General features: G+C 37.5%; 1 protein-coding gene across 1 annotated transcript in view; it reads right to left on the bottom strand.

Annotated features, from left to right (window-relative positions):
• Positions 1-3,498: 3,498 nt before the first annotated feature.
• LOC136373443 (roundabout homolog 2-like) overlaps positions 3,499-12,908 on the bottom strand; it is a 179,204-nt gene continuing 169,794 nt past the window's right edge. The window contains exon 3 of the mRNA XM_066338341.1: positions 3,499-3,555. Coding sequence (XP_066194438.1) covers positions 3,548-3,555 — 8 coding nt within the window. The 3' untranslated portion in view covers positions 3,499-3,547. The remainder of the gene's footprint in view (positions 3,556-12,908) is intronic.

Genomic DNA, 12,908 nt, shown 5'->3' with positions numbered 1-12,908 from the left:
TACACACATCTGTAAATAAAAGCGAATTACAAATTCAATAAAGTGAATTACAGAATCTTCAGTGTCTAAGACCACATCCAGTACAACTTCAAGCCACAGGAAAGGAGAGAAATAACCAGGAAGAAATGGTATCTCATCTGAAGTTTAATGACACAAGAATCAAAAAGCAGCATGTGAATACCATCAACTCCTAAGCTCTGCTCCAACCACAAGGTTGTCATGGGATTGATATGAGCTAGAGCATGAATATATAGAATTCTCACTATGAAGAGAAAGATGGAAATTGTCAGACTGCTTAAAGCAGTAGCAGTAATAAGAACAATAAATCCTTTAATTTATTTTGTGTGCTGAATGGAAGGAAACAGGAGGAGTACAGAAGGTAAAAAAAATCTGAAAAGAATCATGTCAATAAACATCAAAAATCTTGAACACTTTCCAAGCTTTCTTCAGGAAGATTTAACTGGCTCCACAAATTCTCTCCAAACACAATTAGTCCTGACAGCACTTCTGACTTGCTGTTCCTGACTGTTTAACCAATTTCTCAAGACTAAGAGAAACAGTCCTCTTGCAACATTGGAAAGATAAAGAATCTATTCATATCCTTCTTAATATACAAATTCTATTTTCCCCCAAATTTTCTAGTTCTCTCCTATTTATTGTACTTTCAGAATGATGCCTGCAAACACCACACTTGACAAATAAAGGTTCTTCTTGCAAATATCTGTTGCAGTGTAACTCCTTTTTTGAATGGACTATATATTTCAGCTGCATTTTATGCGTATTTCTAAAGTATAATCTCATTTTCTTTGCCTAACCATTACTCACAATCTTACATTTTCTACAAAAGCAAATCATAAATATGATTCCAAGATGCAAAAAGATAATGACAATTTCTTATTCTTGCTAATCTTTTCTCTATTTACACAGATAATTTTTATATCTAATATATAATTTAATATATAAAATATAATTGTGTTGATAGGAATTATAACCAATTTTGGAAACTACATTATTTAATATGCACTGACTGAGCATCAGTGGAAGTCACTGATTTCTCCTGTAGTACTCACCACAACTTGTCGTAACAACCTGTGTCATCATCTTGCTCAAAACCCACTAAGAATTAGTCTGACTGATTATCCTCTGTAGTGTGCAGTCTCTCAGAACTACTAGACTCAGAAGAAGACCACATCAATTCTCTCTTGCTCTCTCTCTTTTGGAGCCACCAGTTCAGCAAACCTTGTGGTGAGGGTAGAACCGAGCAACTCAAGATCTGCAATGTGCACTGCATTATAGAAATGGAAAAATGCAAACAGCAAACTCAGGGACACCTCTCTATAACCTTTTGGGATGAAACCACATTTTTTTTAAGTCAATGTTTTAATTCAAATTTCTAATTTCAAATTTTTAATACACAGTGCAGAGAAGAAAATACATTCAAAATGCACACAAAAGGGGTTTTCTACAGTTGTCTACTTTCCTTTTTCAGTACCATCCAAAACACAATACCCAAGACAATATGGCTGAGCATCATTTTAATAGAAACTAAGTGGAAACTTAATGCAAAAAATCTGAAGTGTGGAAAACAGTCTGGTTTTGTTTGCTAAGTGGCCTCACACTAAGCTTTTGATCCAGGTGTTGTGGGACTGGAACTGACACATACTACACTTCCAAGATTTTAATGATGCCCAGAGCTTTCATTTTCTTTTATGCTCTGACAATGGGAAACATGGTCTCCTTATGTAGGACATAAAATCTAATAAAGAAGCCAGCTGTTCCTTCCCTGGTGAACCCTGCAACTCCAGCCTGAGCACAGGCTTGCTGAGAAAAAAATGTGGAGTAATTGCACTGTACCTGGGCAAGTACAACACTTGACTCTTTTTACTGTCTACATATATCAAGTACACAGAAAAAAAATTGCAGAGTGGACAGGTATAAACCAGCAAAATAATCACCTGCTTAACAGCTAGCAGGTTTTACATCGTTTCTTGGCATTCCCTATCACAGTATCCCACAGTACATCCATTCCTCCCCAGCATCTCTCAAACATCTATTGCAATAATGCAAACTGACAGATCTGTTCTGCCAAATGCTGACTGCCTACTGAAACAACCAAAGCAAATACTGTACAGTAAGTGTGCTAATTGAGAGACCCTCCAACATCACAGGCCAAGTTTTGCTCTTGGCAACAACAGCAAGCACTGTTACTTTTGAGACCGCAATCTCAGGACTGCTTCACTTTCCCATCTTCTTGCTGTGGTCTAAAAAAATTCAAGAGATTGTTACAATATGTGTATTGCAGAGGAATGTTTTCCAGCTGCAGGAATGTTGCTCAGTCATGTTGCTCTAAGTGCCATCATGGAGACATATCCACACTCCATGTTTGGAGAACAAATGAGAGAACCACCAGAGCTGTTGCTCCCGTATTTGAATTGCAATCCTTGATCTCAGCTAATCAGTGGCAGCAACAGCGAAGAAATGTCAAAGAAATACAGTTTTAACAATCAATTAAGTTCAGTTTTAACTGAGCATGCACATGCTCTGGTAGGTCATGCTTCCAGTGCATGCCAGGGTTCTCTCCCAGTCTTTCTTGCCTGGGCACAATCAGGTGCCCTGAGATGGCAACAGCAGGATAGAGCCTGGGCTTGAGGGTGAGGATTCCTGGACACATTCAGCTTCAAATGCCAGATGGATAGCCCCAGCACTCTTTCCCTGCCTCTATGAGAGCCAAAATAAAACTATTCAAATACATAGAAACTTCATATTTAGGGGGGAAAAAAATATTTGCCAGATCTGTAGGCGCTGTAACACTAATTACGATACTTTAGAACGAGTGCAGCATTAATATTTTTAATCTATATATTCTCATGTTTCTGCTATAGATGTTAGAAAGGGGACCCCAAGAATTGCCTTGACCTGCAGTAATCTTTGGGGGTATCTACAGGCTCAGGCAGAGCAATCTGCTGTTATCTATACAGTCATATTTACTACTGTAAACAACAGTCAGTAGACACTGAGTGGATACTCACCCACTGGATACAGTGAACTCAGAAAACACTTTTTCACACCTCTGTACCTTGCTTTGCTGCCCCTTCCCAATCATCTTTCTCATCAAGAGTTTCCTAGCTCAGTATATACCAGCACTACTGATATTGAAAAGCTACAGTAATGTAGTGGCTGAAGATAAGATTGCTTCTCTTAATTTTTTCCTCCAAATCCCTGAGTATGGAATTTATTCTCAAAGACTTCCTTTTCCACTGTAACTCCTTCTCCATGTTTATCCAGGAAGGTTGAATAGATTCTATAATGCAAGCAGTTGAGCAGGTGCTTAATTTATCCTATTACTGAGACCAAAATATGGCAAGATACATTTTCCCTTGGGAGAAGGAAGAATCAGGCTGATTCCAACTTTCATCAGCCCAATTTGCTGTTTGCTGGACTCAACACCAAACATGCTTTTATTGTTTCTTTGGAAATTATTTAAGATTCTTTTGCATTCTAAATTTTAAATAAATATTTTCAGCACAAGTACTGAAGTAATTTGGGTTCACTTACCTTTTGAAGTTATATCAAATTCAAGCGATTTGCACAGTAGTTCAGTTATCCATGTTAGGAACACATCACCACGTGGAAAAGACATGAAAGAAAAAGTAAGAAAAAAACCCGTTAAGCTATTCTGCTCCTTTTCTTAAATGAAAAATGTATTAAAACAAACCTATAAATAACAATCAGTGTTACCCTCTGCCATGAACATGGAATATATTCATTTAAGCAGGTACCTGCTTATGCTGTTTTTTCCTGTTGCCATTCATTACAGCAAGTGGGTGGTTAAAGTAGCTGTTAAAAGAAAATGTTGAATGGTACTCACACAACACATAAACAAAATTTGAACAATCCTGTTATGCTTGATAGCAGGCTACAGTCAAACAGTTTCACAGTATTCTTGTAAATGACTTGAATGCACTCTTTATCTGAATATCAGCAGGCAGAAGGCCAAGATGGAAATTATGGAATGAGAAGGAAATTGAACAATTCAGATATGTTTATGGAAAGCTCACAAATCATGGCATCTCATTTGGCACCAAATAAAGCTGTTATTCATGATGTGCAGCTACAAAAAGGAAAGCTGTTCTCTGCTACAAAGTGTAGCCACAGTAGTATGAGCCAAAAGGAGATGGTTTCTCAGTAAAAAAAAAAAAAAAGTTGACATTCTTGGGGTGTCCTGTGCAGGGCCAGGAATTGGACCTGGTGATCCTGATGGAACCCTCCCAACTCAGCATGTTCAATTGTCATAAAAATATAGCAATAACCACTGGACCACAAGCAAGATCACGAGTACCTGTGACTACTACGTCAGCTGAAAATCAAACCAAGAAATTTTACTTGCACACCTTTTCCTTCAACAACAATTCTCAGGTATGGTGTGATGATCCCAACCAGCAAACTTCATCTCTGAGTTAAATAAATAATGAGTTCCACATCACTTGAAGACACTGATTTGCAAAGAACATCTCTTCATAGGAACTTCTAAGATCATTTGCTGGACTACTCAAAAGCTACAGTGAGTACACCAGTTCCCATAGTTGGATTCTGAGGCATTCCAAGGTATGGCCTGCTTTTTATATTTGTCAAATTAGATTTTATCTTGTAGATCAACATGCTAAAAAGCCATTTAATATGGTTTATATAAGTTGTCGTTAGAACCCTAAAATTCTGGATGAACTTAGGTTCCTATCAAATAGCTGACTTTACCAGCTTATATATGAAAGAGAAAGCACCTTGTTTTGTTGTCATTCTTCCTACAGCAACTGCTTTTTAAAAGAGATCAAAAATACGCACTGAATAAATTGTATTATTGATTCATGCACGTCAAAATTTATTTACAAGACTGGAGGAACAAATACTCAAGCAAGTGAGAAGGAAGACTATTTGAGTTTATTCTGCATTAAAGATGGACTTTAGAACAACACCTGTGATAAAAGGGTTACTTCACTTCTTGAGGATTCATTCCACTTTACAGTGTTTTAGCTCCTTTGCAGCTTATGTATTTCAAACACTCAGCCTACCCAGAGGCCTCTAAGCTGAGATGTGGTGATCTCTTTAGATGTGTCACACAGATACAGGCTGCTTCAATTCATTTAATTGGGAAGATCAAGGGAGAGCCCTTGTATTCATATTGTTCCATTGTTTGTGTGCAGTTCAGTCTTTGCTATCATGCACAACACAAACAAAAGGCATTATTAAGCGAAATGGGCTTTGCTCTTCCATGCCTAGTAATGTGCCAAATATGAGCCTGCAACCTTGAAGCTGAGAGGTCAACCTTTGGAAGCATCAGGAAAAGAGAATTTCCTTCAGTAATCTCATCATTCAGGGATGGTACCGAAGTTGAGATGGGCAAATGTTATATTCTATTGGTTTTATTAATTGTGGCCTTTTATATTCTATTCTAATGTATGCACATCACAATTCACCAATGTATACACTGACGTGATTTACAAAAAGGAAAGAATCACTATGAACATGCTGATGCTCAGAAAACAGTTTGAATAAACTTCCTTTTCTTAAAAACAAAATAAATAAGCCAAAGGAAAAAAATATTCTTTCCATTTCTTTTAAAAACACAAAGTTAAAAAGACAACAATTACATAAATTGGAAAACACTGTTGTTACAAGACAACAAAAAACCCCAACACTTTAATATCAAAACACTTATCTCCCACAAAAAGTCTTAACATTCCATGTCTTCCATGGTTTGAGTGATATTTCTAATTATTCTTTCTATGAATTCCTGTGACAGGCTAAAAAGAATAAAACTATCAACCTTTTCCCTAGAATCCTTTAGCAGTATTTTTTCTCTCTCTCTTCCCACAGTGGTTACAAAAACCAAGAAAAGCACCACATTTTGTGGACTTCTGATTTTTCTGCAGTCCCAGACCACCCGTTCTTTGGTTTGTATAAAAAGCCACAGCTCAGCTGAAGTCAGTAGTGAAGCTTCATCTTCCCAACTAGTCATGTACATGACACTGGAAATATTTTTTACGGAAATTTTTCTACCCACCACAGCCCAGATATTCAGGAAACTGTGGCTGCTTTCCTGAGGACTAGGAGATATATGAAACCACCATCTTGCTGGCTATTGCGTGCACATTTAAAGTGCAATAAAGGGCATTCATTGCCAAAGAGCATTGCATTTGTACATCCGTTTCTCTGATAACCTGTATAATACCTCAGTGAGGATTAAGCAGCAGGGAGAGATGCACAGAGAAACCAATGGTGCTGTCATTGTTTTCCAGGGAAAAATTACATTATCTTTTCTAGTTTTTGACAGAAAATTACTGACTTGAACATTTTTGCAAGTTTATCTGCTTTCAAGGGGGTCACTCAGAGGTCTCTACTGTTCTCTTTCATATTCTCATGACAGTTGATTGAACCCTTGATCTTTGACCTGGACAGAAATTAACCCTCCAGATTCCACCTTCCACACAGAGACATTAATATTCCTAATAATGAGAAGTTATTAAAATCTTAGAAGTTCAGTGGAGCATTTCAAGGACAGTGGAATTAGATTTCAGCAAATACCTATAGATTTATTGCATAATGCAAACCATTTGATTTGTTTGGATATATGCTACAAGGCTACAGTTCAGCTAGCCTTTGCTGACTGGAAAACAGCCACTTGACCAATTTGACTTGATCTGTGAAAGAGGGAAAATCCTTCTTTATGGATATACATAGCTATACACTATTATTCTTCTCACCCCTCTCCACTCCCCTACCTTTGAAGGGAATATTATTTGTGAAGCAAATTTAAAATACAGCATTGAGAGATGTGATGTCACAAATGCTATGCCAGGCACAGGGATACAGGGTAAAAAGGCACAATTGAGGTTCCTAATTCACTAGATGGATCTCAAAGTTATTGCATCACTTTCTGTACCTTATACCCTCAAGCCTTTAATTTTTGGAACAGTCCTTCTTGGAACAGTCCTGGCCAGTCCTGTAACTGGCCAACTTTTCTATTTCACCCAACTGAAATTCCCTGGTTGGTCCATGATAAGAAGTCTACCTATGCATTTTCCATGACTAAAAGGATTATCAGGAGCAAGAGGAATTACACTAACAGAGCAAACTGAGACCTGAGTATAAAAAAAATAAAACTGAAGAGAAACTAAAATAAAAATTATCATGGAAAGAGAAAATGGGAAAAAGAATCAGGATCCTCTAGAACTTAAAACTTTGCAACCAGAAGGATCAGCAAATACGCTTATGGAGGGAACAAGCAAAACGTTGCAATAATTATTTTGAGGTCCTGTCATTCTGCCATCTGAACCAAAAATGGAGAAATAAACTGTAATAAACCACACCAAATTACCACTTTTGATTGCTACTTCCTGAAATGGGCTTTGATGGAGGATCCCATCTCCCATTGAGAAAATTTGTGCTCCCTTACAGAACTTGGAGAAATGCAGCTGATGCAATACCTGAAGTTTATGATTGCTGTTATTTTTAATGACTGCTCAGCTTGTCTGAAGATGCTGACAAAATTCATCATCAGGTTCACATTAAAGTAAATATGAGATAAATGATGCTGCATACCAATGCAACATAAATATAAATCTTTGATTCTTTTCTTCCTTCCTTTTGATTCTTTCCTTCCTTCCTCTCTTATACACTTATAGCTTCCATAACTAAATTAAAACACACGCACATTTCTTTTAAACCTGTTACTCTACATTCAGCTGTGATATGGAGGCTATGCTAGCACTCTTCACAACTAACTCCTCATTAATGCATTTCTGATATCATACATTTATGACATGCTTTTACATTCTGTCTTTATGTGAAATCCCAGCTCCCACCTCCCTGGCATAGGCTTCTACTATGCAACAGAGCTGTTTCCAAAATATCAGGCTTTGCAAAGGACTGAAACTCTCAGAAGAGAAATGTGCTCAATATATCCACCAATATTCTCCCTAACCTTGCCAAAATATTCTGCTTTAACAGCTGCACCAAGGCTGAAGAAGAAAGCGGTGCCTCCTCTGCACTGGCTGCTGCCATTTTCCTTCCAGGGCACAGTGGGAGCAAAGAGCAGCTCCTAAAGAAGAGCATAAACCCAGTGGAAGCTGCCAGCTACTGAAACTGTTGTGACACTGAACATTACTGAGGGATGCAGCCAAATGTACAGACTAAACAGGACAAAATATTAACTATTAACAACTGCTATAGGGATAATTGCACAAAATTCCCAACACAATACTTGGTTTGCCATGTCAGTCCTAACTAATTCATTACATGTTAAGTTGGAAAAACAAGAGCAGCAAGATTTGTAAAACCATTATGGACACCATCATTCCAAGCAGAAATCATCTCATTTTCTGTGACTGACTCTGAGGTTCATTTGTTTTGGCAAAGGTAAATTAGAATATTTGAAAGAAAACAGTATTATCAATGGGAGCACACTTTTTTTTTTTTCTTTTTTTTTTTTTTAATTGCTTAATGACTTTATTGAGGATAGTTTTTTGTATTTTCTTTCTGGAGCAGGCATTCACATTTAGGACAGCAGAATATTTATGCCTGCCCAGTTAAGAATGACATATACCTAGCAGCTGTGAAGGTGACCAGAGGTACATTTTGAAATCTATCTGTAACCTTTATTAACACAAATAGGTTTTGGCCAAGTAGTCAATGACTGTATTGAATGGATTCTACATTAATCTTGGTTCTGGGGATCAAGCATCATCGTTGTGACTGAATTAGACAAAGCTGAAAAATTCTCCTCCAGTAGTTGCCTACTGCCACCATCAGTTCCTCATCACACCAAAACCAGAACAATTTAGGCTTCAGTCTCCTTTTCTATCCATCACAAAGAATGACAAAATTTTTTGGAACAAACACTGGGAAGTCTGCTATAATAGAAGCCCAAGTGAGAGGCAACTGAAGCTGTATGTAAAGTAACAAGATACAAAAGAATTTAAAAATATCAGGACTATCCAAATAGGTTTTGAACATATCATATAATGTAGCAGGTGTGATAGGACTCAAATGTGATCATCTAGTTCATTCACTCAGTATCCTTCAGAATGCTTGCTGTATTTCTCTTATAACTGTATCTAGAGATAATCAATATACTCTCCTGTGGTGATTCATGTACAGAAAATGATGTGTACTTGTATTTACACACACTTGCACATGCATTTTAGCTGGACTCCCATTTCTTCATTAGAGAGACAATAAAAACACTTTCTGTTTCAAAGACTGAGACACACAAATGACATGACTGAGAAGCAAGTCCTGAGGAAATGCAGACTAGCTACAACAGCACCCTCCCAAAGCACCTGGGATCCTTGTCCCTTGAAAAAGTGAGTATGCCAAGTTCAAGGTCTTTGTACTCTCCAGGCATTTGAGTGCATCTAAGACTAATTGGAGCTCCAAGTCAGGATCACTGCATAAGTGACACTGTGACTTTCTAATACATAAATAAACGTATGTATATATGATATACAGGCAATTTGGAAACAATAAGATATCTTAAGGATCAGAAAATACAAAATATAGGCTATAAAGAGGAATAAAATATAAAAAAAGAGAAATAATATAAGTAATAGAATAACACTTTATTCATTAAAATGAACTTCCAGTGTTAGGTTACTACCCATTCATTGTCACATAGCTGACATTATTCTTCTTAATAAAGCCTTTTTTTCCTGCCTTCAGGGAAAATAATATACAGTAGCCCTTTACTTCTGTTTGCTAGAACTTGGAGGGCATATAAACCACATCCAGGAACATACCCCAGCTTTATTGTTCTTTGTTCTACGAACTGCGTGTGTCCTCAAAATGTCATCAGCAATAAACTGTAAAAGCCATCACACCAAGTCATTAAAAGACACTCCCTAAGGCAAGAAGCCTCACAAACTGAAATTTCCCACTACCTCATTTACACATTTGGCCCACCTAGGTATGGCAACTTTGCAGCCTTTTTATTAAACGCACATTGCCATGCATTACAAGTGTATTTAATTCTTGGCTGGCAGAGAACCACGGAGGAAACGATGTTTATCTAATTGCTGGGTTAGATTTTTCCAGAGCTGAGTGATCACCCCTGGAATATGATGGGGAATATGCCGAGGCCCCCGGGGCTGTCACCTGTCACTTGTGGCAGCCAGGAGCAGAGTGACAGCCACGCCACTCCGCGTGACAGTGATCCACAGCGGCTCACGCTCAGACACACCTGCCCTGGCCATTTCCCCTCTCTCCCAAAGAGATTGCGTGCTGTCTGCTGAGAACCCAATGCTGCACAAGGCAGGCAATCCAACAACATCACCACCTAACTGCAGAGAACCTGGCAAACAAAGGACAGCTTCTACCCAATAGCCTGAAATATGTTCTGGCTTTTTCGGGAGTAAATCAGGGTAAGATCCATCAGAAACATCACAGCTACAGAAGGCTGCAGAAACAAAGTTGAAAAGAGGGGAAAAAACCCTAGTACTTGAAAGGAAAGAATATCAAGTCTTCTTTCTTTATACAAATTTTCATTTTAAATTGAGTTTCATTATTTTGTTTTGTTTGTTTTTTTTAGACCATGTTTATATCTCAAAGCCAACTGTAAAGATTCTAACCAGCTTCAGATTACCAAATCAATTGACAAGCAGTTATGGAGCAGATGCAGTTTTCAATCTTAAGCCAATTTCCATGGCAAAGAGCTGGAGTTCCAGGTATAGAAATACCACCTGGCACTCTTATTTCCTACCAAAACCCATATAGAAAAGTCTGTGCAGTCTCAGGGCCCAACATAGCCTCTGATCCAAAGCAATATCTCTAATTTTGATACTTCAAATGCACACAGACATTCCACAGGAGGATGTATTTGCTACTGAAAACTCCATCATGTGAGATATGATGTTGCTTGATAAAGCACTGGTGTTTCTATAATACATAATATCTTACAATTCAATAACATTATAGTATTTTTCTGAAGCCTTTGGACATTAATCACCAAGTTATCACATATTGTGAATCTCAGTGTTGAAAATTACCTCTGTGCTTCTGAGGACAACTAGTCTTACTATATAATGCTTTTCTTTCATTGTTTTTTGTTGTTGTTGTTGTTTGGGGTTTGTTTTGGGTTTTTTATGTATAAGCTTAACTAGTCCACTTCATGTCTATGTTTAACTAGTCCTACACAACTTGGCCAAAAATCAAAAAAATGCAGATTAAGTATAGATCATGACACAGGGATGATATGTGGAAGGTGATCTCTGCAGAGATTTCAGTAGAAAGATTGTCTGTCATAAGTCCTTTTCATCAGTGCAGGTAAACCTAATGATATATCCAAACACATATGATATATACAAATACAGATAACATATACCTAATGATATATATAAACCTGATGATATATACCAGCTGATATCCTAATCCAAAAAACCTACTTTTTGAATCCAGTGAAGGGAGGAAAAGGAAGCCTATCTTTAACTGATTCTTCACAAGATCATTATTTTCCTTTTTTTTTTTTTTTTTTTTTTTCCTAATATCTTTTCCTAAGAAGTTCCCATGTACAGGTTTGGCATAATGCTACCAATACATTAAATCTAGCAAAAAGGAGAAATAATTACAGAGTTACAGCTGCATTTAAAAATGTTCTCCAAATGAAACAGGTCAATGGAATGAGACAGTCAACAACAGCACAAAACAAAACATTCAGAAAGAGAAGCATCTCTGATTATTTCAGTCTCACTTAATTTGTGTGGTTTATCTACTAAACAAAGCTGGCACTGAGATCCTAGTGCTAGAGAAGTTATAATCCTTATTTAGAAAACGTTTCTCTGATCTAAAAATATGATTATTGTCATTTTACTAGAAGAACAAAATACAAATAACTGCCCATGGTCACAGTTTAAATGTGGATCATCCTTCCTACTGCAACATTCCTTTACCTAAAATGAATAACTAGATCACACATAAATTGACATGTATCAGTTACAGACTTTCCAAGTTGCCTGCTTCTCTGGCAGTTTTTTTTATTGACCTTAGGGAATCCACTGTTTGTGGTATGAAGAAGTCTGAAAGTATCTTGTAGGGTCTCCACTTGAAATGTTTTCAAACCCAAAAACTTTCCCTTAGGAAGAGCTATGAAAATGTACACGTGCCATGAGTGTTTGCAACAGATTTTTCTTTCCCTTGGTATTTTGTGACTATTGTTTTTCATCATTACACACAAGTTAAAAGAAGAAAGGCAGAGTGTCTGTCAAACTTTCCCCCCACAACCACTCACAGAGATACCTCTTGTCCCAGCTACCAGCTGGAGACAGCATATCTGCAGCTTTCAGAGAAGAATTAGACTTTGAAATTCTGGAGAGCTCTGTCAGGTCCTGTTTTGCTGGAGGAAGATTCTTAAGCAAAAACCATCAGAAATAACCTGCTTTAGGGGATAAAATTCCCCATTTCATAACCTCACCCTGAAAAAGCAAACGATAAAGATTTTGTTGACTTCAGCGGAGTCAAAGTCTGAGAACATGAAGTGACTTTTGCAAAACCTTCCAAATTATGTCATCCAAAATGAGAGAAGGGAGATAGGAGCACAAAGCACCCCGTGTCAGCCCTTTAACAACACAAAAAGCAGAGCATGGCACGCCTACCATAGATAGAGAACAGAGACATTTCCTCGTGATCAGCATGGCAGAAATCGAAATTGAGCATGCCAATGTGACACTGGAGAAAACGGTATGCCTAAAGCAAAACTGTTGAGGACCATTTTATTCAGGTGAAAATATAGTTTATGCAATCCTGCCAAGGCCACTAATGCACAGACTCTGCTAATGCTGAACTGCTGCCACAAAAGTTAAAGCTGCCCAAGGGCTTCTGCTACTTACACGATTACCAAAAGATTTAAAAAAAAATATGAAGAA

The sequence above is a fragment of the Sylvia atricapilla genome, chromosome 2, assembly GCF_009819655.1.
Source record: "Sylvia atricapilla isolate bSylAtr1 chromosome 2, bSylAtr1.pri, whole genome shotgun sequence".
NCBI lineage: Eukaryota > Metazoa > Chordata > Aves > Passeriformes > Sylviidae > Sylvia > Sylvia atricapilla.
This window is presented reverse-complemented; position numbering and strand designations above follow the sequence as displayed.